The 26,485-nt window shown below is 45.9% G+C and overlaps 1 protein-coding gene across 3 annotated transcripts; it reads left to right on the top strand.

Annotated features, from left to right (window-relative positions):
• Positions 1–2,956: 2,956 nt before the first annotated feature.
• On the top strand, positions 2,957–18,565 carry FAM241B (family with sequence similarity 241 member B). 3 transcript variants are annotated; one of them, XM_081955476.1, is made up of 5 exons: positions 2,961–3,023; positions 3,482–3,566; positions 11,811–11,990; positions 16,156–16,293; positions 17,134–18,565. In XM_081955476.1, exons 4-5 carry the CDS (start codon positions 16,189–16,191, stop codon positions 17,413–17,415), a joined length of 387 nt encoding a protein of 128 aa, XP_081811602.1. In that variant the 5' UTR covers positions 2,961–3,023; positions 3,482–3,566; positions 11,811–11,990; positions 16,156–16,188; the 3' UTR covers positions 17,416–18,565. The 3 variants fall into 3 exon arrangements, with proteins under 3 accessions (XP_081811603.1, XP_081811602.1, XP_081811601.1); XM_081955475.1 differs by having other exon boundaries at positions 11,807–11,990; XM_081955477.1 differs by lacking the exon at positions 11,811–11,990 and having other exon boundaries at positions 2,957–3,023.
• Positions 18,566–26,485: the final 7,920 nt, after the last annotated feature.

The following is a 26,485-nucleotide window of genomic DNA, read 5'->3' as shown; positions in this document are numbered from 1 at the left end:
AACGGGTGTTTGAGCAGTTACTACAATGGTTTTAGTTATTATTCTTCGGTGACAACGAAAAGCTTTGATTTGTGATTCCCTGTTTGCGGTTCTAATATGTACCGAAGGAACTTCCGTTCAGGGACTGTTCTAAAAGCATGACCTTTGACATCTTTCTAGCTTTAATCCAGTGTGGATAGTGGCCAGTCCCCACCCGACACTGTTTCCCCCTCTGCCAGAACTCTGCCCACATTGTATCTGCCCAGTATACCATAACTGGAGGTCCCTTCCCAGACTGGCTTGGAAGAGCCGTTCCCCGCCTCGTCTCTGTCCCGTCAGGCACTCTTCCACTTGAACGGCCTATTAGGGAGTCTCTTTGTGGTGTAATTGGATTTATCCCCTTGTTCGTTGCCAATGAAAATGTCATTTAGCTAGAGGGAGGTGCCCATTCATCTCCAATTAAATTCAGTCATCTCTTGGTGGGGGGGTGGGGAGTGTGACACTATTCAGGCTGCAACAAGCAGCTGCGACTGGAGCTGCTGAGGAAAATATGCTAAGCAAAAGCTCACATCATTTTTGGCAAATTAGGTGGCCTTAAACCAGTTATTTCTCAACCTGGTTGGCTTGAAAATGCTTGGACTTCAACTCCCAGAATTTCCCAGTCAGCAACACTGGCTGGGGCATTCTGGGAGTTGAAGTCCACATATTCTGAAACCAACAAGGTTGGGAAATGCTGCTTTAATTTGTTGGACCTTACAATTCGGAAGGTAAGAGGAGTGTTTGCTGTATTTGCTATAGGGACTCCTAATTGAGCGAATATTTTTCAGATCCTGATCATCAACCAGTAGCCCCTGAGTTTATATCTCACTTTTGCAGTGGTTGTCTTTAAGACATGTTGGAAGAAATATCCATCTGGTTCAGTTCTAAGCTGGGAGAAAGACATTGGAAACATGGAGGCTGATTGGAAAGAAAGGTTCCATTTATTGGCCCCTCCTGACCCAAATGCCCAAGCCAATCCCTGCTTGCTTTGCCTACCAGTAAGATAAACTTTGTGCCATTCCCTTTAATTCCCTGCCAAAAGACAAACTTGTTTGCCCTAGAAAGTTTTAACAGATTTAACAGATTAACAGAGTTGGAAGGGACCTTATAGGTTAGTGATGGCTAACCTTTTTGCCATCACATGCCAAAACTGGGAGAAGTGTGGAGCGCAGGGTGGGTGGGTGGGCCGTGCGCACATGTGCCTACACCCATAATTCTATGTGCCTGCCCCCTGCGCAAGTGCGTGTGACTCCCCGTGCTTTCCCCACTTTTGGCACACGATGGCACGGTGGATCCGTTTTTCGCCTTCCCCAGGCTCCAGACCCTTTCTAGGAGCCTGGGGAGGGCAAAAACGGCCTCCCCTCTGGAGGCCCACAGGAGGCGAAAACAGCCTGTTTCCTGACTTCTGGCGGGCCCAGAAGGCCCGACAATCAGCTGGCTGGTACGCGCACATGCACCGGAGCTAAGCTTGCGTGCCCACCAGTATGACACATGTGCAAAACAGGGCTTGACCAGGCTCACTTTGCAACTTGCAATTGCCTCTTCCCGTCTCCCCAATTTTCTAGCCTAGTCTATATATCACTGTAACGCTCAGGAAGACTCCACGCCCGATTCAGATCTGATCTTTTTGAGCTTGGCTAAAGCAGGCTCAGAGGTGGGTTGCTCCCGGTTTGACCGAACCAATAGTGGTGGCGGTGGGAGGCTCTGCCCATTCACCCGGACGCTTCTGAGCATGTGCAGAAGCATCGCGAGAGCGCACACATGAGTGTACCGGTAGTAAAACCGGTACAAACCCACCACTGAGCGGGCTCACGTTTGCTTGGTGCTGTCACCTGCCTGCTGTCACAGATGTGAAAGCACAACACATACAACAATTTAAAAAAAGAGAAATAAGTCTTCAAGAAAGCGGGATAAAAGGCAGATTAAAAAATCACTTAAAAATGGGATCCTTAAAAGAGCAAAAGAGGATGGATAATCAGGAAAAAGTCAATAGAAGAGAGGCATAATAATAGGGTAAATGTTAGTAAATATATATAATAAGGTAGATCAGTAGGTGGGAATGTGAAGTAGACAATTTAATAATATAATTCATTTTGAATGTCATTTAAATAATGTTGGGAATTTAAAATGTTAGTGATTGGGGAAGGTGAATTGGTGAGATATTTTGGGGGAAGAAGAAATAGGGTAAACAACTGGAAAAACTGAAAAAAAGTAGAAATACAGGGCATGCAATGATGTTAACTATGTGTAAAAAATTGAATAAGAAATGATAAAGAACTATGTAAAGAGAGTAATATTGTTGAAGTGGGAATAGCAAAGATCTGGTGATAAATGATTTGTTAAGGTTAATTAACAGTAATTAGTTGAAGACAAAAAAGGTGTTTAGCAATGATATGTAAGACTAAATGAATCGATGGGAAAAGACAAAGGATTATATAAAAGAGATGAATAGTGATAAAAGGGGAAAGATTAGAAGATATTGAAACTATGATTATAAAGATGTGACCTGGTCAACACTCTGTCCATAAAGTATGTATGTTAGAAAAAAGAAAAAAAAATTGCAATACAACTTGTAAAATAAGTTTGCTCGGTGCTGTCACCTGCCTGTTGACGCAAAAAGCCCCCCCCCCCGCCATTATTTTAACCCAGACATCTTGTTGTTATTGTTGCTGTTAGAAAATGCCATTTCCATTCCCCTTCCGTCTCTGCCCGCTCAGGAATCAGAATTTCTCGGATGTATCGGCTTGCTATGCAAACCTGTAATTAGCCTTGGCGCCTGAAGAGGGAGCTAATTCCACAATTCCTCCCGGCAGGGCCAACCTCTCTCTCTCTCTCTCTCTCTCATGCTTCCCTTCTCTTTAAACAATGTCCGGTGATGACGTCATTTGGAAGTCGCCCGGACAAGTCAGCAGAAGGAGGGAAGGCTGACGTCATCAAAAGGAGCCCGCGCAGAGAGAGAGAGAGAGAGAGAGAGAGAGAGAGAGAGAGAGAGAGAGAGGCAAGTGGTGAGTGGGATCGTTGGGGGGGAAATTGCGACTCCATCCGTACAAATCAATTTATCAGCCTTGAAACCAACGCGGGGCAAATTTGTTGGGATGTAACATACATCAGGGGTCTCCAACCTTGGCCGCTTTAAGCCTGGAGGACTTCAACTCTCAGAATTTCCCAGCCAGCTGGCTGGGGAATTCTGGGATTTGAAGTCCTCCAGGCTTAAAGTTGCCAAGATTGGAGAGGCCTGGCATAGATTGAACGGCCGGATTTCCCACTCCCTCCCTGAATTTGCTGGCATTTGGGAAAGGGTTAATCCGGGTCCCAGATATACTCTTGAAGCTAACCAGACAGAAGTCGTGCCTCTGACCATGTACAGAGACCTCATTCCAGGCCAGGGCGAGGATTCCTTGAGCTTTACTTTATCCCTTCTGTTGAGACCAAGTCGAGTTACTGTATGTGTCTTGTTTTCTAGGATTGAAGTCTTGGCATCAGAAATAATTGTGACATCATCGCTGTTTGCTGATCCTTTCTCCTGCTGCTGGGTGCCTTTATTATTGGTATATGCGTTTTGAGTATTCATATATATGTGGGTGCTGAGTGTATCTTTTAGCATAAGTAGTTGGCTCTAGAACCAACTATTGCTTATGGATTCATGCTGAAATAGGAACTTCCTGATTTTGTGGGTTAATGCTTTGTATGGTCTGTGCTGGGGAGGAAAGCTATGGCAAATCTAGACAGCATACTAAAAAGCAGAGACATCACCCTGCCAACAAAAGTGCGTCAAGTCAAGGCTATGGTTTTCCCAGTTGCAATGTATGGCTGTGAAATTTGGACCATAAGGAGCGCCAAAGAATGGAGGCCTTTGAACTATGATGCTGGAGAAGACTCCTGCGAGTCCCTTGGACTGCAAGACGATCAAACCAGTCAGTCCCAGAGGAGTCAACCCTGACTGCTCTTTAGAAGGCTAGATCCTGAAGATGAGACTCAAATACTTTGGCCACTAATGAGAAGGAAGGACTCACTGGAGAAGAGCCTCATGCTGGGAAAGATTGAGGGCAAAAGAAGAAGGGGACGATAGAGAAGGAAGTGGCTGGATGGAGTCACTAAAGCAGTAGGCATGAGCTTAAACGGATTCCAGAGAATGGTAGAGGACAGGAAGGCCTGGAGGAACGTGGTCCATGGTGTCGCGACATGCCTTCGCAACCAACAACAATTGTCTTTGTTTGTTCTCCATAGCGCTGCTTGGAGAGTACAAGGATTGGGTTAACACAGCCTGTTTGCCCATGGACTGAGTAGATTTTTCCCCTCTGGCCACGCCTCCTTTGCCTCTTCTGGCTCAGTTTTAAAAACTCAGTCCGCCCGATAGGACGAGTTTGGGGAACACTCAGCATTGAGCAAATAGGCTGGGTTCTCCAATAGTAATTTTAGAGTATTTTATGTGATATTTAGCTGTTATTAGGATTTTTCCCCAGGTTTTATTATTTTGATTTTTTATTTTCCCTTTTTTTCTATTTTTTATCGAAGAGGATTTACCTAACTAAGGCTGAGGCAGCGATCGGTTCCACAGCTGCTTAGTCGCAGCTGGGGGAACAAGCGAGGCCGCTTGTCCGGCGTCTGCTGGCAAGCGCAGGGAAGGACGGCAATCCCCGTGCTTCCCTGGTCGCTTTGGAGGAGAGGCTTTTAAAAAAGCCCTTGCTTCTCCAAACGGCGTCTTTTGCCGATCGGGAGAGCGGCGGCCATTTTGAAAAGCGCTGCTTTGGCGCGCTTTTCGGCTGCAGCCAATGAGAAGCGCCTGGCCCTTAAGTGAGGCTTTTGGCGCGCAGAAGAACCGGCGGCCATTTTTTTGAGACCTTTTTACCTTCCGGAAAGCAGCAGCAAGCAGCAGAGCCTCTCCGCCTCTACAGACAGCCGCAGAGGATTGCGAGGGCTTGTCTGGGTCTCCAGCAAGCCTGAAGTTCCCCAGCCACCCAAGGGGAAGCGGCAAGGAGTGTCCTGGTGCCTGATCCAGCCTCCCTTCTGAGTCTGCAGACGCTTCTGGAGCCGTCGGGCCAGCGTCCACTGCCCTTCCCTCAGCAGCGACCTCTTCGACTCAAGATCAACCAAGGATGGCTGATGAAGGTTTGGAGCGAAGGGAGGAGCTGGCAGGGCCATCTGCAAAGCGCAGTAGGCCAGATCCCTCAGGCCAGGGGAGAAAGGGAAACAAGGGCGCTGGGGGGAAAGCTTCCCACTCTGCAGCTGGGAGTAAGGCCCCCAAAATTCAAGGGGACAAGGGGCAGGACTCCCTGAAGGATAAGTCTGTTAGGCCCCAGGTTCCCTCTGCACCCTTACCAAGTGAGGCTGGGCCAGTTCCTTCCCCACCCATCCAGAGGGAGATAGAGCAGGGGGAGGAGATGGGGGATAGATCCCCATCCTTCTGTGATAGGGATTCCATGTCAGGATCCCCTGCAGCCTCTCTGGGTTACCCAGGTTCTCCTAGCTCTTCAGTCAGGGAGGATCTCCCCTCCTTTCAATGTTGTTTTCATGCAGAGGATCAGAGAGATCCTCCTAGGGGTGCCAGGGGACAGGCCTATGCCCAAGCCAGGCCTGTAGAGGACAAGGGCCCAGCTATGTCAGCAGAGATGATGGATCTCATCACGCAGGCTATTTCCCAGGGTGTGGTAGAAGCCATGAGGCTACAGGAAGGCAGGGGTGGCAAGGCCTCTAGGCCTACTCGCCCCCTGGGGGAAAAGAGGACCAGAGTACTCGATTCCCCGGGCACTTCTATCACCACAGAGGTGTCTACGTGGGAGGAGGAGGCTGCTGAGGACTTTGCCCTCTCGGAGGATGAGGACATGCCTCCAGACAAGCCCTCTTTCACTGGTCTCTTTAAGCCAGCCCTATTCAAGTCCATCTTACACAAGGCCAGAGCCTCTACTGAGCTTGGTGCCAAACCTAAGGACAAGGAAGTCCCCTCTACTTCCCAGGACCTCATGGCAGGGTTGTTCAGCGAAACAACCCCTGACCCAGAACTGATACCAGTCCCTGACATGTTCATGGAGGTTATTCAGCGCCAATGGGCACAGCCTGGTACCCTGGCCAATCCCAGTGGCGCAGACAAATCTCTGTACCCTTTAGAACCTAGACTGGAGGATGTTTTGAAGCCTCCAGAAGTGGATGCCCCTGTGGTCTCTCTGACCTCTAATTCTAATCTCCCGGCCGAGTTATTAGAAGGGTTAAAGGCAGAGGATAAGAGGGCAGAAAAGGCTTGTCTCAAAACGCACCAGGCGGCTGCCTGGGCGATCAAGACCTCCACTTCGGCCTCGTTCTTTACGAGGGCATCCTTATTATGGCTGCGCCAACTCAGATCTCAGCCCCCATCTGAAGCATCTCGTTGGCGACATGATCTTAACAAGATCATTACGGCTGTGGAATACGCCTCTGATGCGTCCCTGCACGCAGCGAAATTCGCCTCCAGGGCACTAGCGTCCAACATTACTTCTCGCCGCCTGCTTTGGCTTCGGCACTGGCAGGCGGACATGAAGGCTAAGTGGAAGCTGGCTTCAGCTCCTTTCAAGGGAGAGAACCTCTTTGGGGATTCCCTAGAGAAATTCCTAATTGAGACAAAGGATAAGAGGAAGGTTCTTCCTTCCACCTTCAGGAAGCATGACAGGAAAGGTCAGGGCTCGTTCAGGAAACAGGCCTTTCGGGCACAGGAAGGTGGCCAGGCCTCTTCCTCTTCTTATTCCTCCCAAAGACAGTTTAACCAGTCCTCTGACAGGTCCCAGGAACGAAACAACTTTTCTTCCAGGGGCAGACAATCCAATCAGGGGTCCTTTCGGAAGCCCTTTCGTGGGGGAGCCCACAACCGTCAGTTTAGACGTGGGAAGTGACCGTCTGGGGTCTCCTCCCATCGGGGGCCGCCTGCAATTCTATGCAGACCGTTGGGAGGAAACAACCTCGGACAAGTGGGTATTAAATACCATCAGGAGGGGTCTAACCTTGGAGTTTCTATCCTCTCCTCCGCGGACCTTTGTTCGCTGCCCACTATCCAAGAACCCGGTAAAGAGGGCTCTCATGCAGGCAGAGATAGATCATCTTCTGCAGATCAACGCAATAGAGGCAGTTCCTCCAGAACAGGAAGGGAGGGGGTTCTATTCCATTCTCTTCCTGGTCCCCAAGAATTCAGGGGGGTGGAGGGCCATTTTAGATCTGAAGCGCCTGAACAGGCATCTGGCCTACAAGCGCTTCAAAATGCAGTCTCTCCAGTCGATCCTAAGCTGCATGCGACAAGGGGATCTGCTCACCTCCATCGATCTCAAGGAGGCGTACCTACATGTGCCCATCCATCCTGCACACAGGAAGTTCCTGCGCTTGTGTTACAACGGAAAGCACTTCCAATACAGGGCGCTTCCGTTCGGACTTTCTTCTGCACCCAGAACGTTCACAAAGCTTCTTGCAGCTGTGGCGGCCCACCTGCGCAAGCTTCCAGTCCGCCTGGAGTGCTATCTGGACGACATCATCATCCATTCAAGAACTCAGCAGCAAGCGGTGAGAGATGTAAACGTCACAGTTCACACCTTACAGGACCACGGGTTTTCCGTAAACATGGAAAAAAGCAACCTGACTCCTGCCACACGCATACAACATCTGGGCGCCATAATAGACTCGGTGTCTTGCCAGGTGTCCCTGTCTCCGGAAAGAATCCGCAACCTCAGGAACAGAATCCGGTTGTGTCGCAGGAACAGGTCCTGGCAGGTAGTGCAGCTATCCCAACTGTTAGGGATCATGATTTCTTGTCTCAACATAGTTCCCTGGGCACGTCTTCATGCAAGGGAACTGCAATGGTTCTTACTTCCAATGCAAAGAGCAAAGATCAGCAACTCCACCAAGAAAGTTCGCATCCCACCAAGAGTGACTCGGTCTCTGAGTTGGTGGCAGTCTCGAGCAGTGGAGAAGGGTTGCCTATTCAGAGAACCCGACAGGATCGTGGTAACGACCGACGCCAGTCTCTACGGTTGGGGGGCGCATTGCCAAGGCCAGCTGGCGCAAGGCAGGTGGTCCAGCGCGGAGGCAGCCCGGAGCATCAATTGGCTAGAACTCAGGGCAGCCCGGCTTGCGCTGAGGAGATTTGCAGAACAGCTGAGGGGGCACCACGTTCTGCTGCTGACCGACAATGTGGCCACAAAGGCTCACGTGAACCGACAAGGAGGGACCCGCTCCAAAAGACTCATGTCAGAGGCGGAGGCCATAGGACGATGGGCAGAGATCCACTTAGCGTCGCTGAGGGCGGATCACATTTCCGGAACCAGCAATGTGAGTGCGGATTGGTTGAGCCGTCAGACCATCGACAACTCGGAGTGGCAACTTCATCCGGACCTGTTCGCACAGGTGGTAAGGAGGTTTGGTCTCCCACAGGTCGACCTGTTTGCCTCGGCGGCAAACACACAGCTCCAGCGGTTCTTCTCCCGCTACAAGTCAGCACAAGCGGAGGGGACGGATGCCCTGAGGTCCAACTGGCCTCCAGGGCTTCTATACGCGTTTCCGCCCCTCCCTCTGATCCCGCAGGTGATCTACAAGCTGCTGAAGGAGGGGGCGGAGCTCATTCTGGTGGCTCCACATTGGCCCAGGAGATCCTGGTTCGCGGACCTGGTCGATCTGTCTGTGGAGCAACCGTGGAGAATTCCTCCAGACCAGGTATCCTTGCGTCAAGGGGCCATCAACCATCCAGAGCCCCAATGGTTGCAGTTAGCCGTCTGGCACTTGAGAGGCAGCTCCTGAAGGACCAGAGCCTCTCAGACAACGTCATTAAAACCATCCAAGCTTCCAGACGTCCGGCCACTACTCGCATTTATGACGCGACTTGGGCTGCCTTTTCTTCCTGGTGCAGCAAACGGGACATTGACAGTGTGGAAGCGTCCATCCCTCAGTTATTGGACTTCCTACAAGAGGGCTTGGACAAAGGACTGGCACCAGCCACTCTCAGGCGCCAGGTTGCCGCATTATCCACCATCTTAGCCAGACACCAACCTCAATCCCTGAGTCTCCATCCTCAGGTCAAGAGCTTCTTGAAGGGGGCCTACAACATCCGACCCCAGGTGGTGCACAGGTACCCGACCTGGAACCTACCCTTTGTCCTGCAGGCATTGACAGCGGCTCCCTTCGAACCTTTGAGGAAGGTATCTCTTCGACATCTGACTCTTAAGACTGCCTTCCTCATAGCCATTACTTCAGCCAGAAGGGTATCTGAGATTGCGGCCTTCTCGGCCAAGGAAGAGCTGTGCATCATCCACCCAGACAGGGTCATCCTACGGTTAGACCCCGCCTTCATGCCGAAGGTGAATTCTCATTTTCACAGGTCTCAGGAGGTCATCCTCCCGAACTTCTGTCCCAGCCCTCAACACTCCAAGGAGCGCAGGTGGCACAAATTAGACGTGCGAAGGGCAGTCAGTATTTACCTGAAACGAACTAAGGATATCAGGCACTCCGAGGCCTTCTTTGTGTCTTTTCAACCAGGTTCCCTGGGTCGCAAGGTGTCGTCTTCAACCATAGGTCGGTGGCTGCGAGCTTGCATTAAGATGACATATGACCTTCAGGGCAAGCCGGTTCCACCTCGTGTAACGGCACATTCCACCAGAAGTGCGGCCACGACCGCGGCCTGGGCGACTCAAGCATCTATTCTGGACATTTGCAGAGCAGCCACGTGGGCGTCTCCCACGGCTTTCATTAGAAACTACAAGATCGATTCCTTTGCCTCTGCCGAAGCCTCCTTTGGCCGTAGAGTATTACAGAAGGTTATTGAGGCTCCGGACAAGGTCACTTCTTCCCGCCCTGGGACACAATAGCTTGGGCATGTCCCAATCCTTGTACTCTCCAAGCAGCGCTATGGAGAATGACCGTTGTCTTACCTGAACGGTCGTTCTCATGGCGCTGCGGAGAGTACAAGACCCACCCAGGGTGATTGTTTAGCACCGAGATTGTATCTTTGCACAGGTGTGAGCTGAGAACGTCTTCGTCGGACAAGACCTCGTTTTTAAAACTGAGCCAGAAGAGGCAAAGGAGGCGTGGCCAGAGGGGAAAAATCTACTCAGTCCATGGGCAAACAGGCTGTGTTAACCCAATCCTTGTACTCTCCGCAGCGCCATGAGAACGACCGTTCAGGTAAGACAACGGTCATTTTCTTATTTTTAAATATTTCTCAAAATAATATTATATATAGTCCCTTCTTGAGGTAGAAATAGACTCAAGCGGGTCTCATTGCACTGAGCTATGGGGGCATCTTGCATCTCATCAATCTTGCTTTTCATTCATATATTTTCCAGATTTGCATTTAACACCAAATTAGGATGAGGGGAAATTCTCTGTAGATAAGGCTGTGGGAATCTTGAGAATCCTGTTTTCTTCCTAGGAATAAGAGAAAGACAAGTTTCTTTCTAGATCTAAGGACATTTTTAGCTGGACCCATTTGTTGACTAAGTAGTTACATTAAGGCAGTGCTTCTCAATTATTTTCTGTCATGCCCCCCCTAGGAAGAAGAAAACATTTCGCGCCCCCCTTAAGATGACCGCCGACTTAGGGAGGGAGGGAGCCGCAGAGGCTTTTGACTTTTATGCCAACCAAATGCTTGCCGATTGGCTCCCTCAACGAGCTTCTCTGCAGCGGGGCTCAAAGGGAAGGAGAGCGGGATAAAACACCGGAGCGCTATAAGCTTTGGAAACTGTCGCCTTTCCTTACCACGGAGCCTTGGAAACTCTCCAGACAGAGACGCATCCTTGAAGCCCGGGTTTCGCTTCTCTCCGCCGGGGCCCCGCCTTACTCCCCACCCATTTAGCCGGCACTAGATCCGGTTCCCGTACGGCTGCAGCGTGAGGGCCGGTCGGAAGAAGGAGAAAGAGAAGGGGCGGCTGAGGGAAGAGAGACGCGGGCGGGCTCAGCGATCCTGACGGGCAAACGAGCCCCCCTTTGCGGAGCCTCGCACCCCCCCTGGGGGGCGCGCCCCACTATTTGAGAAGCACTGCATTAAGCAATTGTGCATTCTTACCTCAGCTGCTATGTTTAAATTTTGTTCTGTTTTTCAATCATGTCATATATTTGAAATGGGTGACCAAAATGCCTCAATAATATATTTATTACCTGTTTTTAGCTCTATTGTACGTCTTCCCGAGTTGCTTATTTGTGGGCTGGGCAGCTGCATAAATTGGCTTAATAAATAAAATAAAACATACATTAAACAAATGAGATCCACCTCCCTACTCGTGGCCTGCTGGAAAAGTTGGAAAACCTGGCTCTGTCACTAGATCTGGAGCTCTGACACGGGTCTGCTGCATTGAGGGTGGCTGACTAGGTAGAGAAGTTACCTACCTCCTAGACCTCCAATCATCTTGGGTTTTACCTTTTCAACAATTTAAATTGTTTTGTAATACTTTTTAGTATATTGTAAGTCTCCCAGAGTTGCTGTATCAGTGAGAGAGGGGACATAATTTCCCCCCCCCCCCTGTAGAATATTGTAATTTTATTTTAAACCAATGGAACATATCACATTGAAGGAGTATATAAATCAATATTGCTATTTGCTTTTATTATGAATTGCTTATGTTACTATATAATTTACTGATCAAACCAATATTTGCTGTTTGCTTCTGATACAATATACTGCTAAAAATCATTTATTAAGAATTAAGCTTTGTTATTGGCTTCTGCTTATATTATTGTATACTGTCAGAAATTAGTTTTCTAGCCTAGCAAATTGGAACAATACTGGATGGCATTACTGCAAATGTTATCTCATTGCTACGTCTCACTTCTATTCTTGGCTTCAAAGCTAGGCACATTCTTGAAAACATAGAAGAAATTATTACACTGGAATATCAGGCTGCGTAGATAAAGGAACCAAACTAAGGAGTTTTCCTGGCTCATAAATCCTTAAAGCATTCTGCCGAAAAACAACTTGGCAAAGGGGGGCTGCCACGCCCTACCCAAGGATATAGGAATACTCCACAGATAAGGTAAACAGAGACAGGAGCTTGAACAAAAGAATGCTTTAAAGATCACATTGGTAAGGAGTCTTTGTCTCTGATTGGATACACTTTGTTTCTATCTGCCTAAAATGTATATAATACTCTGAGCCACTCTTGCAGGGTGTGGCTATTCCTTACATGCATTTGTTTGTATGTTTTGGATATAGTTTTGTCACCCAGCTTTTGCTATGGCCATAAATAAAAGCTGATATTTTTTGCAAGCCTCGTCTCGAGTCTCATTCTCTTTGGCATTTCAGTGGCTCGGGGAAACTGCTGGAACCTTACAATATGATTCTTTTTTAAAATGTAGATCTTGGGTATCTGTGCAACAGATATTTCCCCTGAGCCAGGAAATAAATATCTTTTCAAAACATGGTGCCCGTTTTGACATTTTAAAAACCAACGGCATTTTGTTTACAAGGAAAAATATTTTGTGAAGTTTTAGAATTAATCCTTCTGCAGATTTACTTGACTACAAAATCTTGTAATCAGGTAAGATGCTGAACTGGAAAGTGGTTCTAACTGAGAGAATAGGAGGTGGCATTTCTGTTCTCTGTCTCAGATGAGAGTATGGAGCATACATACTGTACAAGTAACCCAGTGCATAAAAGAACATAGTTGCCATAGGATGTGACAAAGAACATATTTTTTTGTATTTTTCTAAAAAAAATATTTTATTTTAAAACAAAAACATTTATATATATATATGTGTCATTTATATATATATATGTGTGTGTGTGTATATATATATATATATAATCAATTACATATCTATTTAGCATGTCGTTTTGTCACAAACATTTGTGCATCACCGCTTTCAATTGCATATAAAATCAATAGTTATCAACCCACTATATGTTAATACATTGATTATAATTATAAATCATATATTAATTTTGTCTTTTTGGTAAAAACCTATTTTGGTCGGGGTGAATAAAACCATTTAAATATTTTTTAAGTCTTTCTGCTAGTATCGAAGCAAATAATTTATAGTCTGAATTCAGCAAGGAGATGGGTCTATAGTTCTTAATTTGTGATAAATCAGCCTCCTCTTTGGGTAGGAGCGTAATATATGTCTCTGACCATGATTTGGGTATCCTACTCTCTGACATCGCCTCGTTTATAACTTCCAATAGTGGAACGGACAACAAATCTTGAAATGTCTTATAGAATTCTGCAGGCAGTCCATCTGGGCCTGGAGCCTTACCGTTATTTTGTTTTTTAAGTGCTTCAGTTAATTCCATCATAGTTATTCTACTTTCTAGTATTGTATCCATTTCTTTAGGTATCTGGGGAAGGTTGGTTTCTTGTAAGTATTGTTTAACTCAGTGTTTCTCAAACTTGGCGACTTTAAGTCCTGTGGACTTCAACTCCCAGCATAGCTGGCTGGGGGATTCTGGGAGTTGAAGTCCACAGGACTTAAAGTCGCCAAGTTTGAGAAACACTGGTTTAACTCCTGCCTCTTCTAGATTCTCTTGTTCATATAGCTTACCATAGTAATCTTGTATAATTTTCTTCTTCTCTACCATTCCATAGCAAATTTGCCCTTGATTGTTTTTTAATTGCAATATTTTTTTTGATTATCTTTCTTTTTTCAATTTATACACCAACCATCTGCCTGGTTTATTAGCATTTTCAAAATAGTTCTGTTTAGCTCCTCTAATTTTTTGTGCTAATTCCTCTTTTTCCAGTGTCCATTTTGTGTTTATTTATATCCATTTTTATTTTGATATTCTTTTTTTGTGGCGAATTCTGTAGCTCTTTTTCAAGGGCCTTGTAGTCATTCTCTAAGCCTTCCAGGAGTTGTCTTTTCTTTATATTTCTCTTTCTTGTATAGTCTATTATCAAACCTCTAGTATAAGCCTTCATTGTATCCCAAAGGTTCTGCATCGATGTATCTTCCTTTCTATTTTCTTTAAAGAAAAAGACCAATTCTTTTTCTATTTTCTATACAAAATCCTTTTCTTTTAATATCGTATTATTTAATGTCCATCTGGATCTCTTTCTTTGTCCTTTCCATTTAATTATAATTGGATTATGATCTGCCCAAGTACTTGTTTCAATTTCAAGTTCCTGTATCTTACAAATCAATTCTGTTGTGGCTCACATCATGTCGATTCTGGAGTATGATAAATGTTTATTTGAATAAAAAGTATATTGTTTTTTGGTAGGATTTCTTTCTCTCCAAACATCTCTTAAGATTTATTTCATTTATCATTTAAAAAAAGGCTTTGGCTAGCGGTTTTCTATTTTATCTTTGTAATTTTTTCTGTTTTATAGTCCAGATTTTGATCTACAATTCCATTAAAATCTCCCATCCTACAAATATCCGTATAGTCCAATTCAATTATTTTCCTATGTACTTTTCTGTAAAATTCATCTTGTTTGTCATTGGGGGCATATATTGCAATTAAAAGTATTTTCTTTGAATTGTCCATAATTTCCACAATCAAGATTCTTCCCTCGTCATCTGTATAAATTTGTTTTGCTGGAATTATATCTTTAATATAGAAGATCACTCTTCTTTTCTTACAGCTTGCTAATGCTGTAAATGATTTCCCCAATTTTGGTTGCACCAATAAATGTTCATGCTGTTTTTGAATATGAACTTCTTGTAAACAGATTATGCCCAATTTTAATTTTTCTAATTTATGAAATATTTTTCTTCTTTTAATTGCAGAGTTAAGTCCATTTATATTAATTGAGATCATTTTTTTTCTTCCATATCTATATTTTATAATTAGGATTTATAGCTCTTTATATTGCACATGCCTCTTGCAAGTCTATCAATGGATCTTCTCTTCTGGTCTTCTCATCCTTCTCATCCTTTCCTCTCAAATGTTCATTAAAAAATGCTTCTGCCTTATCAGTTGTGTGTATTCTGTAGCAAAAAAAAAAAGGAAAAAGTTCAAAGTCTTTATAGGGTGAGAGCCTTTCCAAGGTCACTCTAAGCTTTCCCCTTTAAAAGGAAAAAAATTGTTTATTCTTTCAGATAAATTTTCTCAGCTACTGATAGTTTCTAAGAAACAGCTGTGTTTTTCTGTGTTTCTCCCACTATCTTATCTAAGTGAATAGCTTTGTACAGCTTCTCTCCAAACATTCATGCAAAAAACAAGACATTATTCCAAAACCACTAGGTGGCAGTGATACTTGTTTCAATCTCAATCCTTGTTACACTGTTACACTCTGCTTTAACTTTCTCTAAAAAAAGAAAGTGATTAATAAAAATGAAACGATTTTAAGTCAATTCCAACTTAATTGTAACAATAATTCCAAAAGGTCCAACGAAGCAAGTAAGAAGAAAAGCACAATGAGCTAGTCCAAGTCAAAATCCAAGTCAAAATCAAATTGCTTCTTAAATTCAGTCAGGCTTCCAGCATTAAAAAGGGAAAAGAAAAAAGGAAACCTTCAATTAACTTATTTCTAACGTCTGCTGCTTATTTTCTTATCAGTCTTTCTTTCTTTAAATAAAGTCTCCCAGGTTTTAGGGTATTCACCCTCCCCAAAAAATAAATAAATAAAACTCTCACCACATCGACATGCTTCTCTCCAGCACTTACATTCTGGGCGGTCAGCAGTTTCAGCAGCCTTTAGGCTGACTCTTAGTCGCCAGCAAGAGAAGCTTTTTCCCGGATCACCAGAGACTTTGCGGGTGTCTCTGGGATCGGCAGGACGTACCCCTACCTATCACCGTCTCTACGGGATGGTTTAGGTCCGAATGGACCGTCCGGATGACCAGAATTCGGCAGTGATCCCGGGATCCCTGGAAAGTCCGACCGTTCCACTGCAACGCCATGCCCCGAGCCATATTTTTTTGTATTTTTCTTGTTGTTTGTATTTTCAGCCATCATTCTTACTTTTTATGTGAATTATTTCAAAAGTTCCTGAATGCAGTAGAAAAATATTTCAATGAATTGTGCTCCTGAATTGTAGAACATTGTAAGAAAATTGCTAATGCATAGTAGGTCTATGCATGTGAAGAATGCAGCAGTGGAATGTTAGAATTCTCATGTATTAGCTATTGTGATTGTGTAACAAATGTTTTACTGCTAGAATTATGTATAATGTTGGTGTATTCATCTTATTTGGGTCTCTATTCCCTAGGGGACTGGTAATCATATTAAAAAAAAAAACTTCCCACTGTAAATTACAGGTGTGACAAAGCGAACACAAGACTGCTATAAGGATGGTGCGAATTTTGGCCAATGGAGATATTGTGCAAGATGATGACCCACGAGTACGACAGACCACTCAGAATAGGGAGAACTCATCTCGACTCATGAGGAATGGTGTATGTATGGTCGTTTGCATAGAATTGTTCAGTAAACACTTTTCTCCTAGCACTTTGGAAATTTGAAAAAGGTGTAGGGTATTTTTCGGAGTATAAGACGCTCCGGAGTATAAGACACATCTTAGTTTTTGGGGTGGAAAATAATAACAAGAAAAATTCTGCCTCTGCCTACCAGCATCCATGGTATTCAGCTGATACATGGTAACAAGGTCAGCCAATAGGCATAACAACTAAGTCAGATAATGAGGGCTATTTAGATTCTGAAATTTGCAGTGTGAGCAACAAGGAGACGGAAAGGAGCCTGGCTTAGCCGAGAATTGAAAGTGAAACTGCTTGTGTTTTGCTTGTATTTACTGCTACCTTGGAAAACCTGCTTTTGGTAATGTATTGTATATTATTATTATTTTGAATCCTGCTGAATCAGTTACTATGCTTTCTGAATGTGATTGCTACTGCAAACTCTGACCAGCCGTCAGCTTCAGCATTTATTGCAGCCTGATTCAGCACAGCTGATTGCTGGGTGGATTGGACTGTCGGAATAGAGATGTTTCAGGCTGCAGGGGTTGCCACAGACCATCGCTGCCTCCATGCCTCGCGGTTTTGGCCTCTGGTGGGGATGGGTGGGGTTACATTCGGTGTATAAGATGCACCCACATTTTTACCCTCTTTTTTTTGGGGGGGGGAAAGATGCATCTTATTCGTTACGTATATTTTATACATGAAGTACGGTATGTGAGACTATGAAGGTATCATTTGTAGCTTTTTAAAGTATGGGCACCTTTTCTGTGTCTCGAAAGGTAGCTCCTTGTGCTTCTTCACTTTCTTGTGTTTGCTCAACAGGGCTTTTTCAATGCAACCTCCAACACCGGCCCTAACCCTCCACAGCAATACCACCAGCAGCAGCAGCAACAGCGGCAGAATGCAAGGCCCGGGGGACGTTCACCGTTTTCAGACATCAATCAGCAGCTGGTGAACATGGGTTTCCCCACTTGGCACCTTGGCAACCAGGTGGTGGAGCCGGTAATGTCCATCTTGCTGCTCTTCCTGCTAATGATGGTGGGCGTGCGGGGCCTGCTCTTGGTGGGCCTTGTTTATGTCGTCTCCCACCTCAGCCAGCGATGACACGAACTCCTGCCCGGACTGCCGTTTGCCTGAGTGATTCAGAGCCAAATATTTTTGCCCAGTGTACGAGCGTGGGTTAGAGAGAGTATGTGTGTCCATATATGTGCGTGTTTGAAACAAATTCTCCTTGCTCAAGAACTTTGATGAACTGTGTTTTCAAGAGACTGAATTAAGCAACTTGGAGTATGAGCTAATGAGGATATCTCTCCTCTTCTTTTCTTTCCTTCTCTCGCTTGAAATGAGCCATTTTGTTTTTCATTCTGGGCCCATGATATTCTGGTAGGAATTACACCTTTTTTCTTTGTTTTTGCTGAGGGTACCATCTCACGGTTACAAAGGGAACTTTATTTAGGATTTTCTTCCTTAGGACCAGCGATGAAAGCTCCGGCTCTGATTTAAAAGTAGGCAGGTGGGAAATCGTGTCTTCCATATAGGTGGGAGAACTGAAAAGCCATACAAAGAGAGAGGGAGAGAGAGGCCCAGGGTAATATACAAAAGTAGGCCTTGGGACTTGGCTAGTTCACATTGTTGGAATCCCTTCCTCTCTGACATATGGACTTTGCTTGTGTGAAATGGGCGTTGGGTTGTGGTTAGCCAGTGTTCGTGAAGAAGGGCCATTTTGTGGACTTTGATCAGTGAGACGGTCATGTTGAGATCACTGCATTTTTATCAATCGAGCCTCTTGGTGTATAATATTCAAAGGTGACTCCTCAGGTGTTTATCTGGAGGCCATTCTTTTATAATATTAAATAAAGAATGCAAATGCAGTGTATGTATGTGTTGCTCTTGGGGTGTTACTGAATGAGACTGCAATTTATGTGCGTGAAATGATACTTCTTGTTGCTTCAAGTAAGCAGAATTAGTGGGACAGCAAACATCCATGTGTAACCTGATGAAACAGTGCCCCCCCCAAATGCTTTCCTTGCTAGTATTGGCTGCCTCCTAAAATAGTGGAGGAACTGTGTCAAAACAAAGAGAAAATTATTTGTCAAACCATCATCAAGAGACTCAATTCCAATTACAAACTGTTTTTCCTCTCTTTATCGTTCCCTTCTTAGCAGAGTATAGTTGCATTTCTTTTCTTTCTTTTTTTGTTTCATTTTGGCCTATTCGCAGGCTTGAGAAAGAAATAAAAAAATATCTCTACCTGCTTCAGCTCAATGCTTATTTTGTAAATTGAGGGTGACCTGCAATATATGTAAAGCTAAAACTTAAAAAATAAATCTATAGCTCTTGGTTTCATTATAAAGCATCATATAGCAGTGGTTCTCAACCTTCCCAATGCTGCGATCCTTTAATACAGTTCCTCATGTTGTGGTGACCCCCAACCATAAAATTGGTGTCTCGGTTCCTAAGACCATCGAAAATATGTGTTTTCCGATGGTCTTAGGTGACCCCTGTGAAAGGGTCGTTCGACCCCCAAAGGGGTCCCGACCCATAGGTTGAGAACCACTGTCACATAGGAAAGCAAAAATCTGTTTCCTTTTGAAAAAGATTCTAGTTTTAAAAATGGGGGAAATTGTTGGAAGATTAAATATTTGAAGAGCTGCAAGAGAAAATCAAGGTGTGGGGTGACTTTTTTTGGGTGGGTGGGGGGGATCAAGCTGTAACTTAAGATAGTGAATTCCAGTTCCATACATCCCTTTTCCTAATTTCCAGTAATTAAAATGTAAGAGTGAAAGAATGGGTTTAGCAGCTTGCCACATACGTAATTCATAAGATTGTACTATGAGAAGGAATTCCTAAGTGCAAGGGAGATTTAATGAAACGGTGTGTTGATCAAAGGCGGCCCCAAGTGAATTGCATATTTCAAATGGCCAATTCAAATAATCTCATGTGTAGGTCTCTGCCTACAATAAATATATCGGTCTGCCATTGTAGTTTTTTGGATCTGAAACGCAATCAGTTTATCGAATGCAATAGGGCCGGGATGGTGAACCTATGGCGCCCAGCTCAGCTCTACTGCCTCCCACCGGCTAGCTGATTTTTGTGTCTGCCGTGCATGCTGGAGATGCACGTGCATGCGCAGGGGGTCATGCACACATGCGCCAGGGGAGCATGGGGTGTACGGCGCCTCCCCTGCACTCCATTTTTTTGTGCCAGGAGGCTTCAGGGAGGGCCTCCAGAGGCTGGGGGAGGCCACTTTTGCCCTCCCAGAAGCTTGAGGAAAGCCTGGGGATGGCGAAAAACGGGACTCCGGGAAGTTCTGGAAGTCCGGAAACGGGCCTGTTTCTGGCCTCTGGAGAGCCTCTGGAGCCCGAGGGAGGGCGTTTTTGCCTCCCTGGAGGCTTTGCCTCCAGGGCCTAGGGAGGGCAAAAACACCCCCATGGGGAAGGGGTTGTGTGCGCATGCGTGAGGAGTCATGTGTTCATGCACGGGGGGGTCACGCATGCATGGGGGGAGCATTGCATTGTGGGTGTGGGCACACATGCACACAATTCCAGTACACGAGGACAAAAAGGTTAGCCATCACCACGATAGGGCTATCATGAGATGTATAAAAAAACTTTCTCATACAAAATGTCGCTCCTTTTGGGGGCAGAATACAGGTAGTCCTCAATTTATGACCACCGTTGAGCCCAAAATTAATGTTGCTAAGTGAGACATTTGTTAAATGACTTTTGCCCCCATTTGCGGTTTTTCTTGCCACATTTGTTAAGTGAAATTCCTGCAGTTATTGAGTTAGTAACATGGTTGTTAAGTGAATCTGGCTTTCCCTTTGACTTTGCTTGTTAGAAGGTTGCAAAAGGCGATCACATGACCCGGGGACACTTCAGTCGTCATAAATGTCAGTCAGTTGTCAAGCATCCGAATGTAAATCATATGACCAAGGGTATGTTGCAACAGTTGTAAGTGTGAAACATACATGTCACTTTTTTCCAGTGCTACCTGTAGTCAATAGGAAATAGACTCCTAAAACACACACTTCAGGGGCTCCTGAAAATGTCTTATCCAGAAATGCAAAAGTTTGAAACGGAGACCTTGGATGTTTAGTCTAATTACACTATATTTCCCTTCTATCTTGGTCAGGCCTCAACTTGGAGTGCTGGTACCTTTAATGGGGGTTCATCCAAAATCTGAGACTCATGAATCCTGTGGAACTGAAATTTCCAAATTTTATAATACACTAGCTGATAACCCGGCATTGTCTGGGTATTTATTTATAGGGGGAAAATGTCTGGAGTAAACATAATTTCTAATATTGGGGTTTCCTCTTACCAGAGGGAGAGCCCCCTTGTGGAGTACTGTGAAGCCGTTACCATAGCAACCCCACGCGCTGTACAGTAGAATCCATTTTAAGGCACAACAGGCTGTATTTTAACAAAACACACTCCCCACAGTATTTGTTTCCAGAGAGTAAGTCATCTGGGTATCATGTTTGGTTGAAATTGCTCGAGGCGTTCCAGAGTTATGCTGGAACATACACACACAGAGAAACATAGCCACTCTCTCTCTCTCTCTCTCTCTCTGAACATGTTGTGAGGTTTATGGCTGGTGAGGCACTGACCCAGTGGTGGGTTTCAAATTTTTTTAGATTTGTGGACTTCAACTCCCAGAATTCCACAGTCAGGCATGCTCAGTTCCAATGTAAAGTGACAGCATTTGTTTTTCTCCTTTGTGAAAGAATTTTCCTTCTTTCTTTTCTTCTCCCTTCCCCTCCTCCCTCCCTCCCTCCCTCCCCCCTCTCTCAAACCACACACACACACACACACACACACACACACACACACACACACACACACGTTGGATTGGACTACACACACTTTCCCCCGGAAGGATCCAGCCCAGCTTCACTGATTACAGGTTTGAAAAGGCAACGTGGCTCTGCCTGCAATCAAACCCTAGCCCCTTCCTCCAGCCTTTGCCCAAAGCCCCGCACCAGGAGGATGAAGTTTGAATTCCTCCCCCTCCCTCCGACCCACACGTACCTTTTCCAGCTGTTTCAGAGAGGATTTCAACTCTTCTCTTGCCTCGGGTCCTCTGAAGATGCCCTGCCCAAACGAGCGCCCTCTACTATGAGGCAGGAGAACTGCGGGCCTCACTTATGTCAGGAATTTTTAGGCTTAACTCTGCTCGAGTGATCATAAAATACCTAAAGTCAGACTAGATGAGGCATGCAGTTCTCCTGCCTCATAGTAGACGGTGCTTTTTTAGAGGCCTTTTTAAACAGTTAAGCAGAGTCAGCCACGGTGAAGCAGCAACTAGCTCAGCCTGACCTCAGCTCTCATCTTTTTCCTTTTACATTTTCTTTTCTTTTCATGATTACAGTGGTGAGGCTGTGCCTCCCCTGACTGCAAGTCACTGCTATCTATCATTATGACATAAAGACTATTATAAAGCATTATATGACATAATACATAATGTCATAAAAGATTTCTTTGGCTGATGTTTGACTATATACAGTTCACCAGGGAGTATTTTCAAGGCAGCTGCATCTCAGAATGTATCCCAACTTTTCCAGCAGAGGCTGTATAGAAGTTCGGTCATTACTGAAAGCATTGAATCTGGTATGGAAATACCTCTGAAAGGACGACTCATCAGGTTACAGATTGCCTGGTAAATGTTTAAAAGTCTTTTGTAAGGAGAGTGATGGAAAGTCCAGCTGTTCATAACCAAGTCTTCCACTTGGACAATTGATAAGAGAAATAATGGCTCTGAATGTTGTCAGAATAGCTAATCTCTGGTTGTAATCTCACTTGTGAAATATATTTATTATGTAATCAATTAAAATAATGATGTACCACTGTAATGATTTGAAAAGTGCTTCTCTCCCTAAAGGATTACCCTCCCAAGGCATGTTTATTTTCATTTGATAAAGTGGAAAATTGAAATAAGATCCTGTCAGTAAATAAGTGGTTTTGATCAATGGTGGGGAGTCAGAGCTGCTCCATGTGTTGGTCAAAGCTAGAATGGCCAGTGTTAAAAAGAGTTTTTGAAAGTTGGGGCTTAGCAATATCTAAACCAGTGGTGGGATACGACCGGTACACCTGGGTATGTGCCTGCTGGGAGCACGAGGTACCGTTCTGGTGCTCCAGAGGTCCGCCCGCCCGCTCTCCTTACATCTATTTGAGCCGACCAGGGCATTTGTGCACGCACATGGGGCATACGGCACCTGCGCGACACTCCACCGAGCAGCTGGAGCGTCGTGGGCAGTGGGTACGCATGTGCGCAGGACGCCCGGCCCCGTGGCAGGGTACCGGTTGCAATGGGAACTGGAACCTACCACTGATCTAAACACTCCAGAAACTAAGATGAACCATACATATTTAACAAAATGAAATTCAACGTAGAGAAAAGTAATACTTAGGCAAGAAAAACCAAATGTACAGGTACAGGTTAGGTGAAACTTGGCTCAATGGTAACTCTTGAGAGCAGGGGTCGGCTTCAAAATTTTTAGCAAGGGGTTCCCTGCCCGGATGCTATGTGGGCATGGCCATCCTGCACCATGAGGAGGAGGGGCTTTTTGCCCTCCCTGGCTCCAGAGGCTTTGCTCAAGTCTCCGGGAGGGCAAAAACGGCCTTCCCGGGCTCTGGAGGCCAGAAACGGGCCCATTTCCAGCCTTCCCAAACTTCTGTTAGGCCCGTTTTTCGCCCTCCCTGAGACTCCGTGCACATCCTGCACTTAAGTGCATCCAAAACAGGCTGTGTGGGGACTCCTCGGAGGGGTGGAGTGGGGTAGGCAGGGCCAGCCAGAAGTGGGATTTGGGGGTTCTCTGGACTACACAGAATCTTACCCTGTTTTCCCTTAAATAAGAACCTCCACGGATAATAAGCCCAATCTGGCTTTTGAGCGCATGTGCTAAAATAAGCCCTCCCCTGAAAATAAGGCCCAGTGCTTATTTCAGGGGTCAAAAGAAAATAAGACCCTATCTTATTTTCGGGGAAACACGGTAGCTAGAGGTTCTCTCAAACCCCTGCGAACCCCCAGCAGCCCACCTGTCAGGCCTGTAGTTATGTTCTTTTTAGGATCTTTGGCCTGCCACACTTTCTTATAATTTTCTATGCTGTTTCAATAGTGTAGTAGTTGGGAGGGGGGAATAGAAAGGAGTAGGATTGTAGAATGGATTGTTGACATTCTTTTGTAGAAGCCAAGGTCATCTTTTGTCTTCGCATCTCGACACCTGGCCGGAAGAAGATGGGTGTACATGCCAGCGTGGAAGATGATGATTGGAACATGTGATGGGTTTGTGGGTGTGGGGAGAGATCATGAACTTTCTACTGGGTGAACTTACAGGATGTAATTCAGAGTTGAAATTTTCCATAGCCGTGCTAACATGCCTGTGGAATAAATTGCACCATTAAGGATGTTTTGCCTTGGACAATGATTTATTTCTGCATGGTATTTAGAACCCTAACATTATTTCAACTCTCTACTTTAAAAATATTTCACTAGCTCCCTCCCCCTATCAAGGGGGAAGGGCTGGTGATGGAAGATCTGGTGATGGGGTCTCGGCATTCCCAATGCTGACCGGGACAGCGTAAATATCAGCGAAGAATAAATGAGAAGCTTTTGGTGATAAGAAGCTGAGTGCGGAACTTCAAAGGCAATGGAATGCTGCTTCCAGTTTAATTGCATCAGGAGGAATGCAGGAGGAGACACGACAAGACGAAGGAAGGTCGCAGAAATATTTCTTCAGCAAATTGTGAGTGCATGCTCCCCCTCCTTCCCCCCAGCTTGGAAACAAGGCTTGGGGAAAAAAAAACCTAGAACAGAGCTTTGGGCTCCTTCCAGACGGCAATAAATGAAATGGCTTGTCACCCTGCAACTAGTTGGGAGAAAGATTCCCTTTCAAAATGGGAATTTCAAAGGAGGCAGGAAGAAGGAATTTTTCCAGCATCTGTCACTTGCAAGCCACCACAAATGGGGCTGCAACCAGTAAATGAAGCAAATTGGGCAGTAAATTGGGCTTTCCTCCCAGGACTTGGATGGAAGAGATGCTACTTATCAACTCCTTTGCCATCAGCATGGGGAAATGCTCCAAGCCAGCAGAGGGCACCTACTTGGCCCATAACTCATCCAAGCCAGCAAAGGGCACCTACTTGGCCCATAACTCCTCCAAGCCAGCAGGAGGGTCCTTGGCACGTAAAACCCCCTAGCCAGCCATCATTGGTTGAGCTGCAATCTGTGAAGCAGGCAACCCCGGGATGGGTCTTAACCCCAGGTCATGGATGGGAGGGATGCCAGTGGGCACCTGCCCTCCCTCAGCAGATGGCACCATGGCAGAAAGCTGGGCGGTGGCCAACCGAGGGATTGACCTCCCCACCGGTTCCAGTCTCCCCTGCAAGGCCCCAAGTGGTTCTTACCAGACCTTCCTACAGAGAAGAAATCTCCATGGAAGAAGGGATTACCAAACAGAGGCCTGCATTGTGGATGGTGGGAAAATGTGCATCTCCAATGCCCCAAAAGGTTCTTACTCCTCCTTCCTACAGAGAAGCAATCTCCACCATGGAAGAAGGGTTTACCAAGGGGGCAGCTGCAAGTTGGAGAGCAAGGCAGTGTGATGAAACGGTTCCTGAGTTTAGAGATGTAACTAGGTTCCATTCCTCGTGGGGCCCAATTAAATGCCACCATTGTTGTCAACTTGGCCACAGAGCGTCAGAGTGCTTGGCTCCAGCCCCAATGCCACAAACGTGCGCACCAACCACCACGGCGGTAAAGAGAGGGTCCCAGATGCCACCACAGAAGAGTCATCTGGGCCAACAACCTCTGGAAGAGGATCCCCAACTTAAGGTGAGGAAGTGTCCTACCAAGGGGGAGGCCTCGGAAGAGGAAAAGGGCAGACATTCTCCGGAGGAGGATCCCCAACTTAAGGTGACAAAGAGTCCAACTAAGGGCGAGGCCTCGGAGGGGGAAAAGCCTAAACGACCTCTGGAAGAGGATCCCCAACTTATGGTGACGAAGAGTCCTACCAAGGGGGAGGCCTCGGAAGAGGAAAAGGGCAAACAATCTCCGGAGGAGGATCCCCAACTGAAGGTGACAAAGAGTCCAACTAAGGGGGAGGCCTCGGAGGGGGAAATGCCCAACCGACCTCTGGAAGAGGACCCCCAACTGAAGGTGACGAAGAGTCCTACCAAGGGGGAGGCCTCGGAGGAGGAACAAGGCCAGCCGTGGATGATTGGATCCAAGAGCCCAGAACCTACAGCACCTGCAGCAGAGAGCCCGAAACGGCCATGGGAAGAGGTCGCAATGGACTTCATCATGGAACTCCCAGACAGCAGTGGGCATAAAGTAATTTGGACTGTTATTGATTTGTTTTCTAAGCAGGCACACTTCATTGCTTGCTCAGGATTGCCATCCGCAAATGAATTAGCGAAAATGTTTGTGAAACACATTTATCGCCTGCATGGAGTACCCAAGAGGATCATTTCAGACCGCGGAGTCCAGTTCACAGCCAAGTTCTGGAGAGAGGTCCTGAGATCTATTGGGTCCACACAAGAACTGAGCTCAGAGGTTCATCCCAGCATGAACGGCGCAGCAGAGGGAGCCAATGCGGTGGTGGAACAATACATCAGGTGTTTTGTGGACTATCAGCGAGACAACTGGTCGGACTTGCTACCCTTCGCCGAAGTGGCGTACAACGATGCGGTCCACAGCAGCAGAGGATTAGCGGGTTTCCAGATTACCAGTGGCATGGAAGTTGTTGCCATGCCTGAGTTGCCTAGAGAACCTCCTTCTTTCATGTCTTTGAGTGAATGGATGGACATGCTAAAGAAAGGATGGGAGAATACGAAGAAGGCTCTAGCAGTTGCGGCAGAAGCCTACCAGAAGCAAGATGATCAACGTCGCTCACTCCCAAACCCATACCGTGTGGGGGACAATGTTTTTGTATCTACTAAATACATAAGATTAGAAATGCTTAGCAAGGAATTGGGTCCAAAATTCTAGGTCCATTCCCAATAGTGAAGATAGTTAACCCAGTTACAGTTCAACTCAGTCTACCCAGAAGTCTAGGGGAAATTGACCCAGAATTTCATTGTAGCTTGTTGAAACCAGTAATTGGGTCTAACAGAAGAGCATCCACCCAAGCTCAATCTCCTCCTGTAGTGATGGAAGGGGAAACACAATCTGA

The sequence above is a fragment of the Natrix helvetica genome, assembly GCF_964273705.1.
Source record: "Natrix helvetica genome assembly, chromosome: 5".
Lineage (NCBI taxonomy): Eukaryota > Metazoa > Chordata > Lepidosauria > Squamata > Natricidae > Natrix > Natrix helvetica.
This window is presented reverse-complemented; position numbering and strand designations above follow the sequence as displayed.